General features: G+C 36.5%; 1 protein-coding gene across 1 annotated transcript in view; it reads right to left on the bottom strand.

Moving 5' to 3' along the window:
* The window catches only part of ARAP2 (ArfGAP with RhoGAP domain, ankyrin repeat and PH domain 2), a 195,566-nt gene that overhangs the window by 29,399 nt on the left and 141,183 nt on the right, over positions 1-24,984 (bottom strand). The window contains exons 22-27 of the mRNA XM_044682425.1: positions 22,573-22,720; positions 20,709-20,777; positions 18,029-18,103; positions 11,417-11,534; positions 9,634-9,762; positions 8,923-8,985 (exon numbers count right to left, since the gene is read on the bottom strand). Of these exons, the coding sequence (XP_044538360.1) occupies positions 8,923-8,985; positions 9,634-9,762; positions 11,417-11,534; positions 18,029-18,103; positions 20,709-20,777; positions 22,573-22,720 (602 nt within the window). The remainder of the gene's footprint in view (positions 1-8,922; positions 8,986-9,633; positions 9,763-11,416; positions 11,535-18,028; positions 18,104-20,708; positions 20,778-22,572; positions 22,721-24,984) is intronic.

Raw genomic sequence — 24,984 nt, 5'->3', positions numbered from 1 at the left:
TGTTGGTTCTGTAAATATTTCTGTTGTGTTGTTGAGTGAATCTGTCTTAACAGACTACATTTATAGTACTTGATTCTAGAATGTGAATTATGAATAGTACATTAATAATACAGAACACACCTAGATAAAAACTAGCCTGATCGAAACTGTATCATAAGATGATCAGCTACAAGAACAGAGCTGCTTGGTTTTAAACCGAGAAGACTGGCAAAATAGACTTTAGGCTTTTCTTTCTTAATAAAATTTGAAAAGAAATAGAATTCAGCATCCTTTAATGAAAATTTTCTCGATGAATAGAACTGTTTTTAAAGGGTAATGGTATGATTTGTTAGATAAAGTCCCCCAGTCTCTCAGGATCTACAGTCACTAAGGAATTTCTAGGGCCTCCCGCAGCTCTGAGATTCAGTATTTTATTTATAGTAGTATGTATTTGCCATTATATTTAACATTAATACATACTTGTTGAATGTTATTGGCTGAAGTACTTTCCTTCCTAAGTGTGAACAGTAAATATTTGAGCCAATCTAAAAATATAAGCTGATTACAAGATCTCAGCATTAATGTAAGGGGATTGAAACACAAAATTATTCAGTTGACACTAAGAATTTTTAATTCCTTCCTATATCCTTTTCTCTAATTCCTACTGTGATATGCCAAATAATACCTGGCAGCCCCTTTTCAATCCCATCATATTTTCTGGAAATGCGCCAAGAAATAATAGGCTTCAAATAATCTGAAGAAACATGTTAAAGCCATCTTTCCAATATGGCCACCGCATTCTGTGGGAGAAGGACTGAATAAGATGTTGGCATAGTTGCAAAGATTTTATGAAGGGAAACAATCTCCTTTTCTTCTTCTGCCCTGGCATTGACAACTACCTTCCCGAGGATGCTGCTTCTCTCCAGCATGGGCTATAACATAAATTGCTAAACCCTGATTAACTGCATGGTGGTTTAAGTGCCACAGACAAGTAAGTTCATAAAGCTTCTTGGAGGATAGAAAAAAAGAAGTGGAGGATTTTCTAGCCATCTTTTAAGATTGCAGGAAAAAAAAAAAAAAGAAAGATAACCACAAGAAAGTTAATCTGTAATAGAGTAAAAGAAAAACTAAAGAATTCTTCACAATTCAAATGTCAAATTGGAGTGGCCACCTGGAAGCGAGACTCCTCAAAAGGAACGATTTTTAATCTCTTCACTAACTGACAAGAAACAAAAATGATAATTAGCAAACAGTGAGAGTTTTCATTAGTCAATGATCGAGATCACTATTTTTTTTTTTAGATTAGATACAATCAGCCAATAACTTTTTAAAATGGCCCAAGAAAATAACTATTAATCTGACTTTTTTTTGTTCAATATCTGACATTGTTCAATAGATATGTTTTAAAATATTTTGGAGTTTAAGAACTCAAAAGGGAAAAACAAAATTTTTTTGCAAAATAATTTACAAGATGAGAAATATTTTCTTTTTAAATTAAAATTAGTGGTCAAGTAACAAACCAATTAAAAGTAGAGGTGGGATAATTCATTGAGACAAGTGGAGCAGAGAATATAAGAATTAGCATTATTTGATGTGTACTATTAACAGAACAACAAAGAGTGTGACAGTATAAAAATCACTGGATTTAGAACACAAAGCCCCAGGCTCAAATCATAGCTCTGACTATTAACTTGGTGGCCTTGAGCAAGTTACTTTAGTTCTGTAAGGTTATTTCCTCATCTTTAAAATGGGGACAATATTACTATTACTTATTTTATCTCACAATTATTTAAGGAGAGAGAAAATATGTAAAGTAGTTTATAAACCTTAGAGTCTTCTACAAATACAAGCATTTTTTAAATTAGCTATGTGAATTCACATTGGATTATTTGATTATCTATCTTGTACAAATTCTAATTGTTGCTTTGCTCATTGCTTATTCTCTGAATTTGTTTAGTTCAGTAAAATAAGCAGCAAACCATATGTGTAAAGCTTAAAATAAACCAGGATAAGCCAAAATAAATTCAGACACTGGGTCTAATAGAAACCCTACACTCACTGACTTGCTCCGTTGTTTATTCTTCATAGAAAATTTTGTTTCTTAGCACGTTGACAACAAATGCTCAATTTAGAAAAGCAGAGCAGAGGTGAGGGGAAATGTAAAATGACTAACCAGCGCTTCTTGCAAAGTGCTTCCCATTTGGAAAGGGATTAAGCATTGTAACAACAAAAAAGGCCAGTAATGAATGTTTGATAAAAGGGAGAAAGTCGATGTGGATGTGGCGAGTCTCTCTCCCAGCACTCCCCTGGGGCCAAAGACACTGGGAGACTTTAAGGGGGTGTCACCCCGAAACTGGGTGACCTGGATGGTCGTGCTGCCCCACAGGAGTCAGGGGTGAGGCTTCCCTATAAGAAGAGGTATGAGGTACTCCAATCTGATCCTGAATAAGGACAGGGTTCACTCAAACCTCTCCGAGGTCAGTTTCACAGCAGGGAGGGGTTGGGGGGTTGTCTGGCTTCAAAATGGAGGCAGCCAGACCAAGCTCTGGTTTCCCTCTCCCTCGTTGTCTCTCAGGCACTCTGGAACACTATCTGACTATTGAATGGCTTTTTATTTTTCACAAATCAGGGATTGGGGAAAGGGGGTGAAGGGCATAGGGGTACCCTCCTCGCTATTCCTATGGGGTCCGTCACTTAGGTGGGAACCTTAGTGATTCCCACTCCCAAGGTTCTCCCCACCCTTCTTTTTCTATTTCTCTGTTTCTATCCTTTTCTATAATTGTAAGTTTTGACTGAAAAGGGTCTCTCAGCAAGGTTGGAAATGGGTAAAGGAAGAGTAAGAGATTGCTCCCAAAATGGAGTCCAAACTTAGCTGACTCAATGGTTGAAGTCTTGATGGGTGAGATGCAATAGAATGGCTCTGATCAGGGAATCAGGGTTTCAATTTACAAAAGAAAGATCCTCAGGAAGCCCTCAGGACTGGATGTGTGCTGGGTTGTCCTCCTCCCTCTTTCCTGTCCTCTGCCTGAAGACCTCTCCTCTTTCTCTCCCTCAGAGAAATTCTCAGACTCCTCTCTGGTCTCAACTGTCAGCAACTGTCAGCAACTGCCTTCTCTGGCTCCTTTGGTCCCATCCCTCTTGCACAAATCCTATCCTTACAGCATCAGGCTGGCTCCCAGCAAAACAAAACTGAAGTTTAGTTAGTGAATCCTGTCTTAGGTCATTTCATCAGGGAGTGCTATTTTTCTTTTGGGTCTTGTGTAGAAAATGAATATCTGTCCCATATCTGATTCATCTTAAACACAGTGTTCCTTTTTACTACTGCATTGTGGGGTAAGGGGTGGGGGGCGGTTCTAAATATGAGAAAAGTTTGAAGTATTTAATAATTTGTCTTCAATTTTAAGCAATGAGTGTGGACAATTAAAAGGGAGTCTAGGCTTCTTATCACTAGGGACCAAGACTCCCAGGAATGAATCTGGTCCAGACAACCTGCTTCTGTCCAGAGGAAAGCGGTGCAGGGACTTAAATCTCTGGACCCAAGCTTTAGTTCTTATTGTTAGAGGAGTAAGCACTAGATTTTGACATAATATGACTCCTCAGGTGACAGAATATTAAAGATATTCTCAAACACTGATGGCCTTTCAGTATTATTATTTCATAGTTTTGTGCTTCCAACAATTTTGTATAAATTCTGCAAGTAAAGCCCTTCAGCATTCGCCTTTTATCAGCAACTTTGGTAAAATAATTAAAAAACTATTTCTTGCTCATCGGAAATAGAAAATGGAATTTACTATTTACTGGTCATGCTCTCTTTGTTCATGACACAAGTCAGAAGATAGAGACGGTTCCCTATTTTTCTAAAATCCATGATGAACAGGCAGGGATGGCTGCCCTGTTGTAGGGAACATGAAAGATAAAGTCATTTTTTTCACAAGGATGAGGAAAAATGGTAAACAGATCAGTGGTCAGTGGTGTCAGATCATACCAAGTCTTAGTGCCTCCAAGGTTCTGGCGCTTGACCCCTCTAGAACCTGAGACCCAACTGCACTGTCCTCTCTCCCACTACTATCTTCCCTCAGTTATCAAAACACTATAATGAAGGCCTATCTCTTTATGCATTATTGGTCCATCTGGTTTGCTGTGAATCCTTCCCAGTCCTTGAGGAAAATGGGACACATCCATAAATAAGGAAAGTCTGAAATAAATTTTAAATTGTAAAACATCTGCCAAAAAAAAATCTGGATAATCTTCCCAAAAAAACCATTTCTCTCCCAATAATATATTACTTTGCTATTTTTTTAGGTGAATCACATTGGAACAGGAAGAGTTTATAGCAGCAATCAGACTACATTATTCTATAAATTATTATGTTATATTGAAAAAGCCATGGCTATTCATGAAATTGGACTGATCTGGTACAAATCAAGAAATCTAGATCATTTTGCTCAACATCCATATCTGCCTTAAGGTAAGATTTGTCACAATTTGTTAAATTGTGATTAATTCCTTTCCTATGTGATTTATAGAACCCAAGCTTTCATTTACTTAATGACTTACCTCATCTGTATAGAATACATGAAATAACCTATTTACAAACAAGAGAAAAGTATCATCTTGAGAAATGCATTTTGATTTACTGTCTAATGCCTGTAGGATGAGCCATGCTTCAGTTTAATGAAATCAAAGAGCCACAGACTTTTAAAAAATACTTTTAAGTATTTTTTCTTTAATCTCTTACTTTCTGGCTCTCTACCCATTGTGCTGCCTATCTCCCCTGAGATCTTCCAATACAATCCTTTTTTAATTACATATTAGGAAACTGAGATCCAAAGAGGTTAAATGACTTGCTCAAAGTTGAGTAGACCGTAAATAGTAGAGGCAAGAATCAAACTCAAGTGTCTTGACTCTATTTTTTGAAAAGATGTCATAGATACTAGGCAGCATCCACCATTAAGATGGACAATATCTGATATATAATATATGGTATACAGTCTGCCGGTCATACACAGAAACAGTCCCAAAGAAGGCAAGTCTACCTTTGTTGCCCTAATTTCAGATGATACTTCCAAGGCCCCAATCTATTGCTTGGGTGATCAACGAACTCGAGTGGTACCACCTCACACCTCTCACTGGCCAATAAGGCAGTAAAGGAAAGTGGTAAATGTTGGAGGAGAGATGGCAAAATTGGGGCACTAATGCACTGTTGGTAGAACTATTAATGATTCAACCATTCTTGAGGGAATTTGGAATTATCCCTCAAAAGCTATAAAACGGTGTGTACCCTTTGACCCTGTAATGCCACAACTGGGCCCAATGAGATCATAAAAAAAGGGAAAGGACCCTCGTGGATAAAAATATTGCTAGCAGTTCTTTTTTGTGGTGACAAAGAATTAGAAATGGAGGGGATGTCCACCCATTGGGGAATGGCTGGACAAATTGTGGCATATGTTGGTGATGGAATATTACTGTGCTATAAGAAATGAAAAGCAGGATGATTTCAGAAAAAGCTGGAAAGATCTACATGAATTGGAGCAGAGTGAAAAAAGGAGCCCCAGGAGTACATTATACATAATAACATCAATATTGTAAAACTAGGCTACTCTCAGCAATGCAATGATCTGGGAAAATTCTGAAGGATCTATGATAAAAAATAGTATCTACTTCCAGAGACAGAACTTCTGGAGTCAGATGCAGATCCAAGCTCATCTCTCACATTAATTTATTTGCATTTTTATGATGGGGTTCTGGCTTTAAGTGAGTCTTCTCTTACAATAATAACCAATAAGGAAGTAGGTTTTGTATGATAATACCGGTATAATCCAGATCAAACTGCTTCCAATCCTCAAGAAGGGAGGGGGAAAGAGATAATTTGGATCTTATAATTTCATAAAACATATTGTTTTTGTGTGTAATTGGAAAATAAAATATTTTTGTAATAAAAAAAAAATAACTTGAGTAGTACCAATAAAGAAGTATACTTTCTTGGGGGCAGCTGGGTGGCTCAGTGGATTGAGAGCCAGGCCTAGAGATGGGAGATCCTAGGTTCAAATCTGGCCTCAGACACTTCCCAGCGGAGCGGTGTGACCCTGAGCAAGTGACTTAACCCTTATTGCCTAGCCCTGACCACTCTTCTGCCTTGGAGCCAATACACAGTATTGATTTTAAGAAGGAAGGTAAGAGTTTATATATATAAAAAAAGAAGTATATTTTCAGAACATGGTATCACAGGCATGACTACTAATGTAGAAGCCAGCAGGGGAATTCAAAGTCTTGATGCTCTAGGCAGTGCCACAATCTCCTTCCCCACAGAATACATTGTTTCCATTTATTTATTGTTATTATTTACTGATTATTAAATAAGTCTGCCTATTATAGTAAATACCTACCGATCTCTCACTCTCATCCCATAAAATCCTACATAATATTAATTAGGCTGGTTGACGTGATTTCTAACAGACCACACTTAGCTTCTCTGTTGTTTAAACACTGGCTTACATTGTTGCCCCCATGTAAAAAAGCCTCTCTGCTCCTTTTCCATATATTCAGGTCCTCAGTAACTTTCTCTACCAAAATCGGAAGCCCCTTCCTTTGGAAATTGTTCTCTGAGGACCCTGAGAGAAAAGCCCAAAGTTCTCTTGCTGTCCCAAGAATATCTGTAAGACTCGGTCTCTAGTATTAAGTCAGCAGGGATCATTCACTGACTTCCTTTGCTGCTCGCCTTGAGACACACCAATAAAAGACAATGGCCAAGGCTGAGAAGTGGGTGCTCAGCCTAACTGATCTTTATATTCACGATGCTGCTCACAATAATGTTTTACATATGACATATTCAGTAAGTATTTGTTGGCTGCTCTTCTCGCTAGAAGATGTCAAGATAAAGGCGAATACTGATATTGCTTTCTGAATGTCAGCAAACTAGAAATAAATTCAAAGAAAAGATCTCTCCTTGAAGACGAGGACTTCTCAACCTGCTAGAACTCTTTGTACTGAGATTGTTATGGGAAATATAAAATATACAAAGTTTTCATTAAAACTGAGATGGATGGAATCATACTATAAGATGCTGACAGCAGCTGTCTCTGATTTCCAGGGTGACGTTCTCCCAACAGCAGTACCATTTTGAAGTACTCTTTTCTTATACAAATTTAATTCAAAAGCATCTGTCATTTGTAGGAAACTAAGATTAGAACCCATAATGATATATTTAAGTTACAGTCCATAACTTGAAATTCCTTTAAGCAAAAAAAAATCTACATTGGAGGAGAAATAGGAAGACAAGCGCCCTCTAGTCTGGAAAATAATTTAGAATAATAAGAAAAAAAAAATCAGCAAATTGTTCGTATTTCTGGCCCAGTGATCATACAAGCAAATATAACCCAAGAAAGTAAGAGGAAGGCAATATAATACACATTCCAAAATATAAACAATCAAAAACAAAACAGGCATCCATCACCTGAAGAAAGGCTAAACAAATTGTGGCATACAAATATAATGGAATAGTATCATTTCCTAACAAAAAACTAATATGAGGAATTCAGGAAACTATGAGAAGACATAAATTAATTGATGTAAAGCAACTAGAACAATATACATAATGATTTTTTTTAAAAAATGAAAACAATGCTAAAATGTAGATAAACAGCTTAACTGCAATGACCTATCTTGGTTTGTTTCATGGAAGAATACTTTCTCTCCAGAGAGAGTAAAATTTTATATATATAATCAGTTATGTACATTTGTTTTTCAAACATTTTTGCTTAAACATTTTCTTTTTTTATAAGGGAACATTCCCTGGGACAAGGGGAGGGTACATAAGAGAAAATTAATGTGATGTAAAAAAAGGAAAAAAATCCACTAAACCTTGAAAACACTATTTCTTTTCACATCATGATCATTAGCAATTAACCCTCATATTGTAGACAAATATTTTAGAATTTCAGTACTTAAAACACATCAGTCCAACAATAGGAAACTATTTAATTTGAAATTCTTCAAGAGTTCTTAGTTTATTTAGAAATGCTGAAACTTACTTCTGCATTAAGAATAAGGATAATACTATAAGACATAATAAGATTAGTTATGACAAACTCTGAATAGAAATTTAAATGAAGTTGGGCTCTTCCAGTAGAGGAGAAATGGGAGGATTATCTTGTTTCTCATCAGATTAGTTAACTCCTTATCATGAGGGACACTAAAGTTATGAAAAGATATATCAAACAAAGTGCTCTTTTTGAAAAATGGAATTGATTTTAAGTGAAGCCAACAGATGCAACATCCGCTTCCAAAAGGAAATGAATATTATTTCATTAACTTGGAAGACTGAGCAGAAAGGCAGAACTTAGAATTCTAAAAAATCTCCACTTGTTTGTGACATCCTCTTCTTAAACTGTTTATTTAGAAGAAGATGAAAGAGTTTAAACACTGAAACAAGAGGAGTATACATACATGTTAGCCCAAATCTTTGAGTGAACGAGACATATTAACGATGCGATTTAAAGAGTGCCTAGATTGTAAGGTTTATCCTGTATCTATTGTTAAATATCCTTTAAGAGAATTAGTCAAATGGAAGACATTCAGGTTTTTAATTTTTTTGCTTATTTCTTTAAAGCTACTTAATACGTCCAAATCTGGATATTGTTCATGACCTAGGTGGGGGAGTTTGCTAGTTTATATGAACTTTGCAAGGAAGCACTGGATTTTTATGGAACTGCTAACACAAGCTATTTTATGATTGAAATAAAACCTAGTTACACCCAACTTTTCTTGTTTATTCGTTCTGCTGATTTCTATTAAAGAGAAAAGAGAAAAACCACACATATATAATATATACCCCGATACACATACAGATACACACATGAGCATGTGTATGTATGTACACAGGGTATACAGACATATACATATGTGTGTGTGTGCATAAAAATGCACACCCACTCAGATGCTTACCCTTGTTCCTTTTCTGCACAGAGTTGCAGAGCAATAAATATTTCTGCAATGATGCCAGTTTTTCTGGTAACAAATTGACAGAGAAATCACATTTGATTTGCTTTCATTATTTTCCTTTTAGATCTCAATTTCAAGGTGTATGGGATATAATGAATAGAGCAATAATTCTGGAGTAGGTGGTCACAGTGATTGATTCAGAAGGCATTTGCCAAGACAAAGACGAAGTAAACTGAATAGCTAACTACCCTCCAAAAGTACAAAGCGCACCCACCTAGGAAATATTTATGGAGTTCTTAGGACGACAAAGCACAATTAAGGGGAAAACTCATGACTTTGGAGGTTCTTTTTAAAACACGGTCAAATCTGTTTTTAAACGGCATCATTATTCAACAACTCGGGTGCTCTATCAATATTAATGCTAAATAATCTGATCATAAACTTCGGCTTCAGATATCTGTTTGCTCACGTTTTGAAAGCATGAACCAAAAACTGGCTTTTAAAAATACATTTCTTGGTAAACAGTGCTTATACTTTATTTAAAAGGCACAATTCCTAATGGAAAAGTATCCACTGTTGCCAGTCTCTCTTCCTAGTCTTCTTTTCACGTGAAAGAGCTGCAGATGTGGACGAGGCAGCTCTGGGGATTCAGGAACAAAATCCTACCCGTCTCCTATGTCTATAAAAAGTGGGAAGCGAAGCACTCTCACGTACCATTGTAGTGTTTAATTACATTCATGGTTAGGAATCTCTTCACCACTAAGTAGGCACTGCCAGGCTCTGCTAATGAACTCCACTGAAGAACTTGTTCCAGCACATTCTCAGTGTAGTGAAGAGGGCGCTCTGGGGGGAAAATTAGGAAAAGTAAAACAGTAATTCAGAATGTTATTAATAGACTGCATTTAGATAGCACTCTAAGGTTTGCAAAGCACTTTACCAATATGATCTCATTTTATCCTCCCAACAACCTTGATAAGTAGGTGCTGTTATCACCATCCTCAGTTTACAGATGAGGAAAGTGAGGGGAACAGAAGTTAAGTGACTTGCCCAGGGTCACACAACCAGTGGAAAGCTGAGGTTGAATCCAATTTGAGTCTTCCTGACTCCAGGTCCAGTTCTCTGTTATACTATCCCTCTGTCTCTTAAAAAGTCAGTAATTAATGACAAATTACAGTGCAATGGAAATGGAAATCAGAATGGATCAAATATAAGCCAATGGCTTCACGAGATAAAAAGACAAAAGTCTAAGGGAAGATTAAAAAAAAAACAAGATAGTTCACAGCAAAAATAACTAACTTGGAGAACAGATAGAGGTTAGAAAAACTTAAGATTCACTGAACTATCTGAACACCATTGATCAAAAACATCCTAGACATCATGTTTATAGAAATTTTTAAAGAACCAGAGGATGAACTGAAATAGAAAGGATCTATTGGCCACCCTCTGAAATAAAACCTCTGAAAATAATATAGTTAAAATCTAGAAATCCCAGGTTAAAGAAAAATATTAAAACTGTCCAAGAAAAAAAAAAGAATTCATGTAACTGAAGAGCCATAGTCAAAATATACACAATTTAGCAGACACCACTAAAAAGAAGCAGAGGGTCTGAAATACAACATTCCAGAAGGGAAACTATATAGACTTTCTATAAAAAATAACTTAACCAGCAAAACCAAATATAGTCATGCAAGGGGAAAATGAATCTTAAAATGAAATATAAGGAATGGTTTCAAAGAAACCTTTCGAAGATTTATTTGAACTAATGCAGTGAATAGAGCCAGGAGAAATATTTATACAAAGACAATAATATGGTAAAGTACCAAAAGAATTAGGAACTCTTATTCAATTTAATGGCCAATTGTGATTCTAGAGGATTAATATGGGACTGTGAAGAATCAGACCCAACTGAAATGACTGAACATCAATTTGTTTACTTACACACACACACACACACACACACACACACACACACACACACACACACACACACTATNACACACACACACACACACACACACACACACACACACACACACACACACACACACACACACTATTTTTTTTTGGAGGGAGACAGAAAGATAGCCAACATTTAAATTTGTTTTTACCCAGAAATTTATGTGTACCTTGCCTATACATATTTAGTAAATAATCTTTAATTTTCTTTCATTCTCAGTAGGGGAAGAGATGGGAGATTTTTGTTGATTGGAAAAAAACATACTTGGGGAAAAAAGTAAGAACCACATGTAAGACTGTAGTTGCTATAAAAATTTTTGTGGTCTTATTAAACTCATCACTTCAATTCATAAGCTAGTAGATGGTAGCCATGTCCTCTACCTAGTACTCAATATATTTTTCCTTCAAGGGATGGAATGAACTTTGCAGAAGAGTAAACATCTAAAAAAATTTCAAAGCAGTTGCCGCTAAGTTAAATATTACACAAAGATAATGTTAATACCTTCAATAGAATGCCAAAAATACTAAGGAATTGACTCACCAAGTTCTTCATTTTCAATGACTTCAAATGTAGCCCATATATCCCCTTTGGAAGGGATGATATTCTTTATTGCTAGTATATCATTTGTCAATTCTTCTGCTTCCATCACAGGTGAAATCTAGAAGACAAAAATAGTTTTTTTCAGATGATATCCAGAGATGTATTTCTAAGGATATATATTAAGAACACTAGCGACAAACAATTCTAATATGTTTGCCAAGAAAACCCCAAAAGGTTCACAAAGATTTGGACCCAACTGAAATGACTGAACCACAATAAAACATTAGAATACCAGTGACTCAAATTGGTTTCCCAGTAATTCCTCAAATGTGTTATTTTTTAAATTAATTTTACTTCTGTAAGCATAGTCTATTGGTTTTTTTTTTTTCCGGTGAAAAAAAAAAGCATCAAGTTTTTGACCTTGGAAATATAATGCAGTCTCCAACATGTATAATACACAAATATATTATGCTTTTATACATAAATAGATAGAAGAAACAAGCACTCTGACCAGAACGTATCAGTATCCAGATGTTCCATAGAACAGTGACTCTGCTTGGACATGAGCAAGCTTACACTTTCCAAGTGGGCTCCATCAGCCCCCAAGAAGAAAGGGCTTTAGGCTTTCCAATTTACTAGAAAATATTCTAGATTTATATCGTTTTTTGATTTTGTCTATTGTGTAGAGTTGAATCCTCGCTGAGTAAGCCAAAACACCCCAGGGTTAAACATTCACTGACATGCCTTTTTACAGGAAATGGCAGATGGGGGTCTGCCACAGAATGCTAGAATGAGGGTACCAGGAGATAGTAAGGAGAGTCCACTGCATTATCCTTGGGGTTTGCTCTTGTGAAGTGCCAAAGCCTCAGGCACCCACATAAATGCACATTCCTTCTGAGAGACCTGGGCTGCTCAACTGAGGGTAGTTACCAGACTCAAACTGAAGCTGGCTACCATCGGATGGAATTCTGTTATAATGAGAAACAAATATGAACTGAAGAATTTTGACTTTTCAGGAGATAAATTTTAGTAACTGCAGAATAATGTGCATTTTCTCATTAAATTGTGTTACTTGATTTTGAGGGGTTGGAATCTTTAAGCTTGATCATTTCTATCCATGCCATATGCTAGTGAATATCAACATATTCCTGCACATATGTGTGAATATGTATATATGGCATAAAAATAATAGGTGATACACACATTCTTTTTCTTTTGATATAGATGGAATGTGTTAAGTGCATAATATATCCAGGCCAATGAAACTTCCTAGAAATGTGATTATATTAAGTGGGGGAAAATAACAATTAAAGTGAACTATGAGCTTGAAAAATCTCAGCACCCAAGAAAATGAGATAGCCTCTGGCACTCAGAAAGAACAAGGGAAAGATCATTTAAATGACTTTACTCTAGTAATGATATAGCAGCAATAGCATAATTGTTACCTTTTGCAAAAGGGCTTTGAGCTATGAGTGAGAAAACTAGGCTCACAAAAAACAGGAGTGATAATGGATGTGAATCAAAAATTACCCTCTGAACTTTTAGTTTGCTTCTATAGGCATTTAAATTGAAAGTAGCAAGTAATTCACATATATCCATGAAAGCAATTTCTTTCACTACAAAATGAGGAGGATAAATTAGATGATATCTGAGGTTTGATTGAGGTTGAAGATTCTACAAAACTATTAAATAAGAGCAAGATTCTTAACCTTTCTTGTGCTATGGATCTCTTTGGCAGTCTGGTGCAATCTATGGACCCCTTTCTCAAAATTATGTTTTCAGGGGGCACCTGGGTAGCTCAGTGGAGTGAGAGTCAGGCCTAGAGACAGGAGGTCCTAGGTTCAAACCCGGCCTCAGACACTTCCCAGCTGTGTGACCCTGGGCAAGTCACTTGACCCCCATTGCCCACCCTTACCAATCTTCCACCTATGAGACAATACACCAAAGTACAAGGGTTAAAAAAAAAAATTAATGTTTTCAGGCACATAAAAAAAACACATAGAATTATCAAGGGAAAAAAGGTTAGTGAAAATAAAGATGTCATTTTCTTCCCATCTAAGTTCATGGCCCCTCTGAAATTTATCCATAGAATCCTCAGTAATTTGTGAACCCCAGTTTAATAACCCCTGATATCTAAGAACATCCTCTTTAGAGAAAGGAAATTGACACCTTAATAGGGCATATATTTTGAGCTATTTATCAGTAGTTGGAGAAATCCTTTACTGACTTAGATACATTCTTCCACTGTAATCCAAACCACCTATCTATGACAAGGGATGAAGCATAGAATCACAGGAGATCTAAAGACACTCTAGTTCAATCCCTTTAACCCCCATCAATAGAAGAGGAAATCTAGACAAAAGGAGTCACACCAGCTGTAAGCTTTAGAAGAAAGATCTGAACCTGAGTCTACCGATTACAAAACCAATTCACCACTGTGCCATGATGCTTGCCATGTCTTTGGCCATGGAATACTTTAAGCTTAATTAAATCATCCATGGTGATCCTCTAGGACTTTGTTCAATACAGCCTAAATAACTGAGTCAAAGCAACCACAGAAACTACTTATAACATGAGTACTAAACATAATGTTGCTATTTTAATATCTTTATTACAACTAAATTCCAGAAATAATGTTAAGGGTTTTATAGCTAATTTTTCACATTAAGATTCTAAACTCTGCATTTTACTATTTACCAGTATTTAGCAGAAATTCTCCCAAGTTCTCTGGATTTCTAGCTTCTTCTGCTTAAAAGGAGGATTAAAAAATAATATATGACCTGTGCAACTTAAAGGTTATTTGGAGCATCAAATTGGATATATGTGTTTATATATCTGTGTATACATGTATGGATGCATGTATATGTCCATCCCTGACTCTGTTTCTACACACACACACACACACACGCCAAATATAATATGTATATATAAAATTCAACCATGTCTGCCTTTGTGACCTAGTAGAATATACAATCAACAGTGTTTTCTTGGCAAAGATACTGGAGGGGTTTACCATTTCCTTCTCTGGTGGATTAAGGCAAACAAAGATTAAGTGACTTGTCTAAGGCCACATAAGTAGTATCTGAGGTCTGATTTGAACTCAGATCTTTCCATGGAGCCTTGGGGCATTCTCCTTTCTATACTGATAATTGTTACAGATTCAACAATGTTTGTATAGCAAATATTAAACAATATAAGCCACCATATTCCTTATCATTATTATTAGATGCAAAAAATTAAATATTTAGAAACAAAAATAAAAGAGTTGAAATTAATAAAATTTTCTGTAATACTGTTACCCCCATTTTTTGAGACCATGGAATTTCTCAAGGCTGATGATCAGGACTGATACAATAAAATAACATCACACTAAAAAGCCCCATACCCTTTGATCCAGTGATTAAAAAAAAAAAAGACTTCATGTAGTAGCAAAGAACTGGAAACAAGCAGATACTCACCAAGTGAGAAATGCCCAGACACAATGTAATACCACAAATGTAACAAAAAAATTAATGCATCTTTAGAAAACAATGAATATGATGCATAAAGACAAGCATAGGAAAACTTTTACAAACAGATGTAAGGATAAAAGGTGAGGTAAGTGGATCTAGGAGAATAGCATGCATAAGACTGCAACAATGACATGAAATGAATAAGAAAAATCAAAGCCTGCACTGTGGAATTACAATGACAAAGCTTGACTCCAGAGAAGAGATATAAAAAAACATACTTTCCTCCTTTCTCTAAAAAGGCAGAGGACTATGGCTATGGAATGCTAAAAGTGTTGCAGACTGGGCTGATGTGCTGCTTAGTTTTATCAATAACTTTTTTCTCTATTTTAAAGAATGACTTTCTGAGAGGAAGAAGGCAAAGGGACATGCTGGAAAATCAAGTGATGCAAAACAAAAGACAGCAATGAACGTTTTATAAAATTAAGTATTTGGGATGTTATCCATCTGAGCATCAAGAGGGCTTTGTCGTATGTAGGGATTCCTCCTTCTATCTGGACACTGCGCAAGGAATCTTCTATGGAAGGGGGAAGACATTTGGCTAGATTATATGGCAGACCTGTTTTCTGCCTCATTAAATAGTGATGATCGAAGGATCCATGCCCAAGTGACTTCTGCGGCAATACCTATCATGCCATCTTGGAAGCCCCTAAGCATCCCTGCTGGGAGGAGGCAAAGTACAGACTGAGACTGTACCATGTTACTGTTGGTTTCCATATATCAGAGAAATAAAAGCCTATTCCTCCCACAGGACAGCTGCCTCACTGGGGCTGAAGGAGTGGCTCTACAAGGGATAAAAGACATGAGCCACAAGGATTAGCCACGAGGAAAGGAAGCTGGGATCCCATCTGAGGATTAACACTTTATCTCAGAGTGTGCTTAGGAAAGCTTTCACACTTACAAAAAGAAAAGGATTCATTCCACCAACCATTCATTACAGATCCACGATGACGTGGCTCTGTGTGGGACCCTGCAGGAGATGCAAGCAAGCAAGCAACATAAGCATCTACCATGTACCTGGCACTGGGCTAAGGGCTGGGGACACCAAAAAAAAAAAAGCAAATGATAACCCCTACCCTGAAAAAACTTACAATCTAACACAAGAGAGGACATGCAAAGAATACACACAAACACGCTACGTGCAGGATAAGCAGGGAATCATGAAGCGAGGAAAGGCACCAGAAATCACAAAAGGGGGGAAGGCTTCCAGGAAAGAATGAGACATCAATTAGGACTTAAGGGAGCCCAGAAAGGTTGGAGGAGGGAGAGCATCACAGAGAAAAGGGCTGGAACTGAGGGATGGAGTTTGTTCCCAAACAAGAGCATCATTGGACCGAACAGTGCCTGTTCCCTACCTGGAGAGGTAGGGAATGACTAGCTCATGAAGGACTTTGAAGGCCAGATCGTTTTGTACTTGATCCTCATGGCAACAGAGAGCTTTATGAAGGGAGGAAGGAGGGGTGTGCCCTGATCACACCTGAACATCAGGAAAATCCCCTTAGTGTCTGACAGTATGATAGATTAGAGGCAGGAGAGACTGGAGGCAGGCAGAGCCAGCGGCAGCCTAGTCTAATAATCCAGGGGCAAGGTGATGGCTCCAGAGGAGAGAAGGGGGTTCATTCGAGAGATGCTGCAATGGTCCCTGGCAGATTTTGGCAACAGAAAGTGAGAAGCTCAGGATGATGCCTAGACTATGAGCTGGAGAGACTGGGAGGAGGATGTTGCCCTCCATTGTAACAGGGATGCAGGGCAGGATTAAGGGGAAAGATGAGGAGCTCAGTTTTGAAGAGAGGGAACTTGAGAAGTCTACTGGACATTCAATTTGAGATTTCTGAAAGGCAGCTGGAGAGGAGAGACTGCAGGAGTTCGAAGCAGGATAGTTAGATTTGAGAATCATCCTTATAAAGAGGGCAATTATTAACCCATAGGAGCGGAGGAGATCAAAATGTGAAACAGTATACAGAAGGAAGAGAAGAGAGCTCAAGGAACACATACAGTTCAAAAGCACAATCTAGAAGGGGATCCAGCCAAGGAGACTGAGAAGAAGCAGGGAGGTAGGCAGGAAGAGATCCAGGGGTGGCCCCAAAACTAAGGGAGAAGAGGATATCAAGGAGGAGAGAGTGATCAACAATGTCAAAGGCTGCAGAGGGGTCCAGGAGAATGAAGATCAAAAATAAGGATAATGAATTTGGTGACTAAGTGATCATTAGCAAATTCGGAGACAGCACTTTGGAATGATAAGGTCATAAGCTATATGTAAGAGGTGAAAAGGGAGAGGGAGGAAGAAAAGTGGTGGCACCTCCTGGAGATACTTCTTACAGGAATGGAAGGAGCAAGCAAGGGTTTTTTGGGACAGAGTGAGACCCAGGAATGTTTGCAGGCACTAAGAAACAAGCCAGGAGACAAGGAGAGATTTTTTTTTTCTTTTAAGTGAACAAGTAGGACTGACAGAGGGGGACAAAGGGATGGAATGGGGTAGCTTAAATGAGTAGGGGGGCAGCCTTGAGATAAGGAGTAGAGCCACCTTCATCATGTGAGACGGGGGTAAAGGAGGAGAGTAGCAGAAGGTATGTGATAGGAAATAAGGAAGAGAGAAGAAAGCACTCATAGAGAAGGACCTCCATTTTTTTTTCTGTAAAACACAAGGAAAGATTCTCAGCTGAGAAAGGGAGAATTGTGGGGGGAGCCAACAGAAGTTTGAGGATGCCAAAGAAATCATGACCAATCTCTGTCTCCAGTGAGTTTATCATCTAGTAGGAAAACTAGTTTTTCTTTAAGGTCTTCCCTTCATGACCCCATCCACTAAAATTCAGTGATGTTGTAATATTAGCTATGACATGCAAAATGATAGTCAAGAATAAGTTCTATCCCCAAACCATATCCAATACTTCTAGCTTTAAAATAAGGATTCCGTGAGAATCCTTTAATGGCAGATCCATGCCAGATTTCAAATAACAATCATGAAAACCGAAAACTTTAGAAACAAATCAATTTTTAGCTCTAAAATATTTATTAAAACATGTATTATGAAAAATTTAGAAAAATTTCAGTTAATCTTAAAGAATATAAAACAGTAGCTTTTGTATAACTTAAAGATACTTACTCTTATTATTATACTACAGTCAGGTTCTTTTTTTTCAACGTATACTTCAATTAGCAAATCTCCAGCTTGTGAAACCTAAAGGAAATGTATAAAGATCTATGTTATCTACACTGTGATAAATAACATTTCATAGAAAAGAATTAAAAAATGTGGAACCCATTTTAACTATTTTTTCAATTATCTAAATTCTCTTGAGGTAGAATTCATGTTTGTGACTGCCAAATCTATGATATTCAGCATTTTTTTTTAATCTGAAAAGATGAAAAGACATAAATAGTTTGAGAGCAGATTCACAATGAAATGAGTCTCTTTGGCAACCAGTTCGGTGCCTTATCCTACTGATTTAACTTCCTACAAGAAAATGGAGAAGAAGATCTGGTTGGTACAAAATATGTTTTCCAAAACAGCTTAAGTTACATCCATTATAATAGGTTTTGTGAAGGGAAAGGAAATGAGTCATATACAATTATGGTTTAATCAACAGGACTGGCTTAATAATATCAATGACAAAAATAGAAGACAAAACATCTAATCACATGGAAAATTATCCTTGCTGACTCTTATAAAGGGAGGTACACTCAATGGGTAGAGATGTGAGCATAAATTAAAGTTGAATAATACATATAAATGAATAAAAAGGGAAGGAAAAAGTAAATTATGTTAAAGGAAATGATACTGAATCTAATTTTATAATGCAAGGCTCTGGTGTATGGAGGGGATAGATTAATGTAGTGGATGGATAACATAAGTTTTGGGGGGAAAAATAAAAAAGGCTACTCTTTCTTTATAATGGATTTGATTTAGTATCTGGGCTAGCCTTAGAGAGATAAGTTATCTGGGTCATTATTCTGCAAAGGAATAGCCAATAAATAATAAAGAGAGAGGAAGTCAAGAAAGAAAAGGCACAGGATTAGGCTATGCGCATAATGTAATACTGAAAAGATTAATGGGAACACAAATGAAACTAGGAAGAATATTGTGATACTTGCAGAGAGATTTCCTTATGCCAAGCTGCCAACTCATAACAAAAATATAACATGAAATTTTTAAAAGTCATAATGGAGAAACAATAACTATAGTTAAGTTTGCTTCAAAGAAAAGAATCTGAAGGGAATATTTGCCAAGGAAATGTTAAAAATGTGCTTTGAAGAAATAATTTTAATTATTCAGCCAGCAAGCTTAGAAAAGCTTACTTTTTTTTTTTCCTTTTTAGATGTGTGACAGAAAAATACTGGGGAAAAAAGGATGTTACTGACACTTTGATTTTCACTGTTTGCATAAACAAGTCCACAGGAAGGAAACATTTTAAAAATTAAAAGTCACCAGAAACCACTTGTAAAATAAAGCCCAAAGCAAAAATAATTTAAGAATCCAAAGAAATAATGTTTTTCTTAAGTATGTTTGAATGTAATATAACGTAATAGAATACAATACAATGCTGTTCATTGGAAAAAACTCTTTTCTCAGTTCTACAGTTACATCATTTTAATTAGAAATATTTAGCATTCTTCATTAAGGCATATAAGAAATTGTTCACAATAAACTGTCTCATTAAATTGGAACAGTATTATTCTAGGTAAACTAGTAGTCAGTCAGTAAAAATTAGCTTGTGCAAGCATAAATTTCTTATAAACTCAAAAAGAAAAATTTCAAAATTTCCAGAATAATGAGGCATATTTTTCCAGGGGCATATTCCTCCTTTTCAACTGAAAAAGGTTAATGGTAATCTTGGGCAGCATGGGCTGGTTGCTGAATAGCACCTTGACTTCATGACCTCTTTTATAATCAATCACTTCATGATTCTGTAACTTACACTAGTAATGAATATGCTAGAATACTGCTTTATTTTCATCTGAATTAAGGAAACATCTCATATTTGTAGACTTCTCCAATGTACTGGTGTTAAGAATATAGAATTTGAGTTACTAGTATTAGTTATTGTATTAATATTAATCAATATTATGCTTCCTAGATTTGTAGACCATACATTACACAACATTTTCAGAATATATAACACTATACTTACAAACGTAGAAAAGCAAAGTATATTCAGTAAATGCAAGATGCTATGTGAATTGATATATTGTTATTGATCTGAGGCTGATTCTGATAAAAAAGAAAAAGAAAACCACCACAAGGGGCAAGAGGGGGAGGCAGAGAAATTTTGGAAAAATTAAGTTGGCATCCATATAAAAGTAAAAGGAATTGTAGTGTTCTTAACAAAACTTTTTGGCAATGATTAGAGCAAACGTAGGGGGGAAAATAACTTATGTTGTCTAATTCATGCCACATTTTAAATATTAAGCAATGTAATATAAATTTGATAATGTTCAAGTCACTGTTTTCATCAACACTCTTCTCAAAACCTTTCTTAACATTTTTAAAATTATCCTTGAAAATTTCAGAAACTGTAAAAGCATTTAAGGGGAAAATACATATATAAGGAAAGCTTAAAATGGGAAAACTGACATTTCCCCAAGATTTGCATGTTAAGCAGTAATAAAGTCAAGTTTTCTGTAGGTATAAATCATTACATAAATTAGCAGAAACAAACACCACATTTTTCAATCTAAATTGTCTTACCATATCTGCTTTCTATGAGAATTTAAAAACAATCACACCTAAAAATCTTAATTAACAATGTAATCATTATTGCATACATCTGATTACAACTACTTACTTGAGTATCTTTCCATTTGGTAATAAAGCTATTCTCTATATCCATTTGTCTGACTTGATCTTCTTTAATCTATTGAAAACATAATTCAGAAAATTTTCATTGATGGATACATAAGATTAGCCACACTGACCTATCACTTACATATTTCTTCAGGAATCTCATCTAGTTAAAAATACTCAAGCTAAAAATAAATAAGAACAGCTATTTCTATTAGAATGGATCCACAAAACATTGTTAGAATGAAGTTGGTAGAGTAATAAAGTTTGTTTTTTTTTTAAACCCTTGTACTTTGGTGTATTGTCTCATAGGTGGAAGAGTGGTAAGGGTGGGCAATGGGGGTCAAGTGACTTGCCCAGGGTCACACAGCTGGGAAGTGGCTGAGGCCGGGTTTGAACCTAGGACCTCCTGTCTCTAGGCCTGACTCTCACTCCACTGAGCTACCCAGCTGCCCACGAGTAATAAAGTTTTGAACAGGTTCAGAAAAATAATTTATAGTTGTAGAATATGCTTCTTTAGGGTACTGATATTTTTTGTATAAAAACATGATATTGCAAAGATATTAGCAACAAGTAAAGAGGTTGATTAACCATGTATACTAGGTTCATATATTTTTAAGTTGAAATGTCATTTTCTCAATTTCCATCATTATTATATTTAATTTTATCATTTAATTGTGAAATATAGTATCATATATACAAATCCTGATAATCTTCATTGACATAGATGAATAGTTATAATAGTACTTAAAACACAAAAAGTACAAAAAAGTTTCATTTTAATAATTCATTTTCTTAGCATTTTAGATAATTATCCAGAAATGGTAGCAAGACATTATACCTGGGAACACTGATTTCCTACTCTTTTTGCTTTTTTCCATAGACCTTCCATTAGAAACAACACTTAATTACAGGCTCAAATGACAGAGATATATAGGAAGAAGTGTTACAAAGAACAAGGAAGCATAGAACATCTATGAAACTATACACTGTCCATTCCTGGATAAATAAAAAAAAAGTTTTTCTTTAGTAATTATTTTTAATATGAGTTCATTTTAATTTATTTATTTATTTGATTCCTTGCTTATTTCATTCATTCATTCATTTATTTGTTTATTTGTTTGTTTATTTTTAAGCCCTTAACTGTAACTGTGTATTGGCTCCTAGGTGGAAGAGTGGTAAGGGTGGGTAATGAGGGTCAAGTGACTTGCCCAGGGTCACACAGCTGGAAAGTGTCTGAGGCCAGATTTGAACCTAGTCTCTAGGCCTGGCTCTCAATCCACTGAGCCAGCCAGCTGCCCCTAATATTACTTCATGTTATTCTCAATAGGAAATTTAGAGTAATTTCATGAAAAATAGATTCCATATGGCATTCCAATTTAATTCATAATACTCTGATGTTAACTTTCTGATCAAAAATTCCATTTTTTAAAAAAATTTTACAATATATCAAGTTTAAAAATGTTACAAATGGTTTAGTATCTTGTTTCTAGTTGGGGGCCCTTAGAAAAAAACAAATTTTAATCAACAGAATTAAACAACATGACATTTATTATTCATTTTATAAAATTCACTCCCTCCACACATTTACTAGACATAATTAATCAGAGAAAATCTGTAAGCAGAATTATTCTGTCCAACGTATACCAGATGGCAAAAAATTTTTAAACTGCATGAATTTAAATGAATGACCACAGTTTTCAAGATTTTTAACTCTGTAAACTTTTGAGAAAATATAACTCAATTTATATAAAGATTCTTTTGCCAGGCATGTGAAACATATCACAATCACAACAAAATTTCACATTCCAGGTTATAGTGTCATCAAAATTATTTTCTAAATTAGTATACACTGCACGTATATTTACCTCAAACACTTCAACATAATAGTTAATTAGGTCTTCGATCACATTTACTTCTTCACTAGTTTGTCCTTTAGTTTGAAACAAATAGGATGAAAATACCATAGCTAAACTGTGAGAGTTCATCTGGTTGATTTCTGAGCATTTCTGAACCCTGTTAAAAATAAATATGTCTAATTAAAATACACAACACTTTGACACTCCTTCAATTAAACTGCTAGCAGATACTCACTAATGTAGTTTCTTTCAACACAATAACTACCAAATATTAATTGACTCTCTAGGCCTAGTGGGGTGCACAAAGTGGGAAGCAACAAGTTGTCTCTGATGTGTAATAGGGGATAAGGCAAGTGGATGAGGTTTGCAGATCCCTAAGTCAGTAGGTAGGAAAGGCTGGTGCAGTAGTGGAGGTAGTAACTAAATTGAGGTGGTAAGCAGGGAGACAGACGGGGTACACAGGTTTGAGACAGAGTCACTGAAGGGAAGCAGACTGAGCCCTCCAGGCAGGAAGGGCACTTCTACAGACAAAAGGTTAAGGCCAGCCAGAAATGGCTTGAAACTGACTAGAGGGCTTTCAGGTCAGTTTCTCAGGTTCACAAAGGAAGAGTCCAGAGGAAGTATAGGGACACCACTTCCTCCAAGATGGATGCCTCCAACTCCCTCAGAACCCAGAGAGAAAACTATTCTTTCTCCCCTTCTCCCTTTTATCAAACAACCAATGATTTAGCCAAAGGTTTGATTAAGTGACAAGGGGTTTATTGAGTTTCAGGGTTGATTGTAAAGGACAGAGGGATACAAGGTATCTCTAACAACTGCCTAGGGAGAAGCTTCAGGTGGGGGAGGGACACAGGAATGAGAGACTGAGAAAGGATCTGCCCCACTGAGTCTCAGGGAGGTTTTGTTGCCTTTAAGGTTAGGAAAGTTGCATACAATGATTCAGGAGATAATTTGTATCAAGATTAAGCCCTACTTGTCTAAGGGGAAACTAAATCTACAAAGTTTGAATGCTACCACCCAGATCCACCCTTCTTCCAAAACCCACAGGAAATTCAGGAAGGGAAATGATGATAGGGATATGGAAGGTCAGGGAGATTCAAAGGAATTAGCTAAGCTACAAATCTTAAGAGCAAAGCTGCAGAATCAAGGCCAGGTTTTCAGTCCAAAGACGGAACTCAATTGACCCTCCTACTCTCACTGAGTCTCCAGGATGAACTGTCTCTAGTCAGGGTTCTAAACCCTTTTCAACTGTCAGAAATTCTGCAGTAAGGCTTTGCAGGGTTGATTTGCACCTTTTGCACCACAAATGCCATAGATTTTTCAATCTTGTACAGGAGACAAAAACAAATAAAAATATCAACAACCACAAACGATTCAAATAATAGAGTTCAAGACTATATGGCATTAACATTTTCTTTTTGTATAAATAATCTAAGGCACACAAATGTTTACACTTTCAAATATATGGGCCCAGATGAGACAGTCATATTCTTGAAAAGTTACATGTATAAAAAAATCCCATTCATTTGCAGATTGTTTACTGGCTGGCTCACATTACAAAATTAGAGCAGCTGGCTTATTTTTATAGGGAATGGGTGAGGATAAATACTGGAGAAATGCAATAGCAAAGTGGGAACAGACATTCAAAAGAAGAAACTCAAGTGCAGGCAATCTATTATAACAGAAAGAACCCTGGGCTGCGCATGAGATAAGCTGGGTTCTATTCATAGTGTGTTGCTCCTGCATGCCCCTTCCCGAGTCTCCATCTGCACATCGGTAAAATGAGGGCTGTGAGCCAGAAGAGCTAGGCTGTCCCTTCTTCTCTCCATTGGCACTTCCTGACTACTGGGAAAAGGCGCCATCTTGGAGTTAACAGGGAGAGAGGCACTTTCCTCACCGTGAAGACGGGACTCTCAGAGAGCAGCACCCATGGTCAGCGTGACGCATTTAGATGTAATGATGAAGGACTGAAGATTAAGGGAAATGCATCTCTGTTCTCCGATTCAAATGGAATTTAAGTTGTTTTTTTTTTTTAAAAACCCTTATCTGTGTATTGGCTCTTAGTTGGAAGAGTGGCAAGGGTGGGCAATGGGGGTCAAGTGACTTGCCCAAGATCACACAGCTGGGAAATGTCTGAGGCCATATTTGAACCCAGGATCTCCCATCTCTAGGCCTGACTCTCAATCCACTGAGCTACCCAGCTGCCCCCAGAATTTAAGTTTTTACAAGATAGACCAGCCAGGTCACCAAGGAGAATCTTCTGGGTCTGTACAGAAAGCTACAAAATCATTAGGCCATGGTTATGTGACCTTGAGGCCACTGACTCAAAAGCCCTCCGGCTTCAGGCTTCTCCTCTGTAAAAGGGGAGGGCGGAAACAGATCCCATCTAGCATGAGCTGTAGATCACAGGATATGGGGCCT

This window comes from Gracilinanus agilis, chromosome 6 (assembly GCF_016433145.1).
Source record: "Gracilinanus agilis isolate LMUSP501 chromosome 6, AgileGrace, whole genome shotgun sequence".
In the NCBI taxonomy this organism is placed as follows: Eukaryota; Metazoa; Chordata; class Mammalia; order Didelphimorphia; family Didelphidae; genus Gracilinanus; species Gracilinanus agilis.
This window is presented reverse-complemented; position numbering and strand designations above follow the sequence as displayed.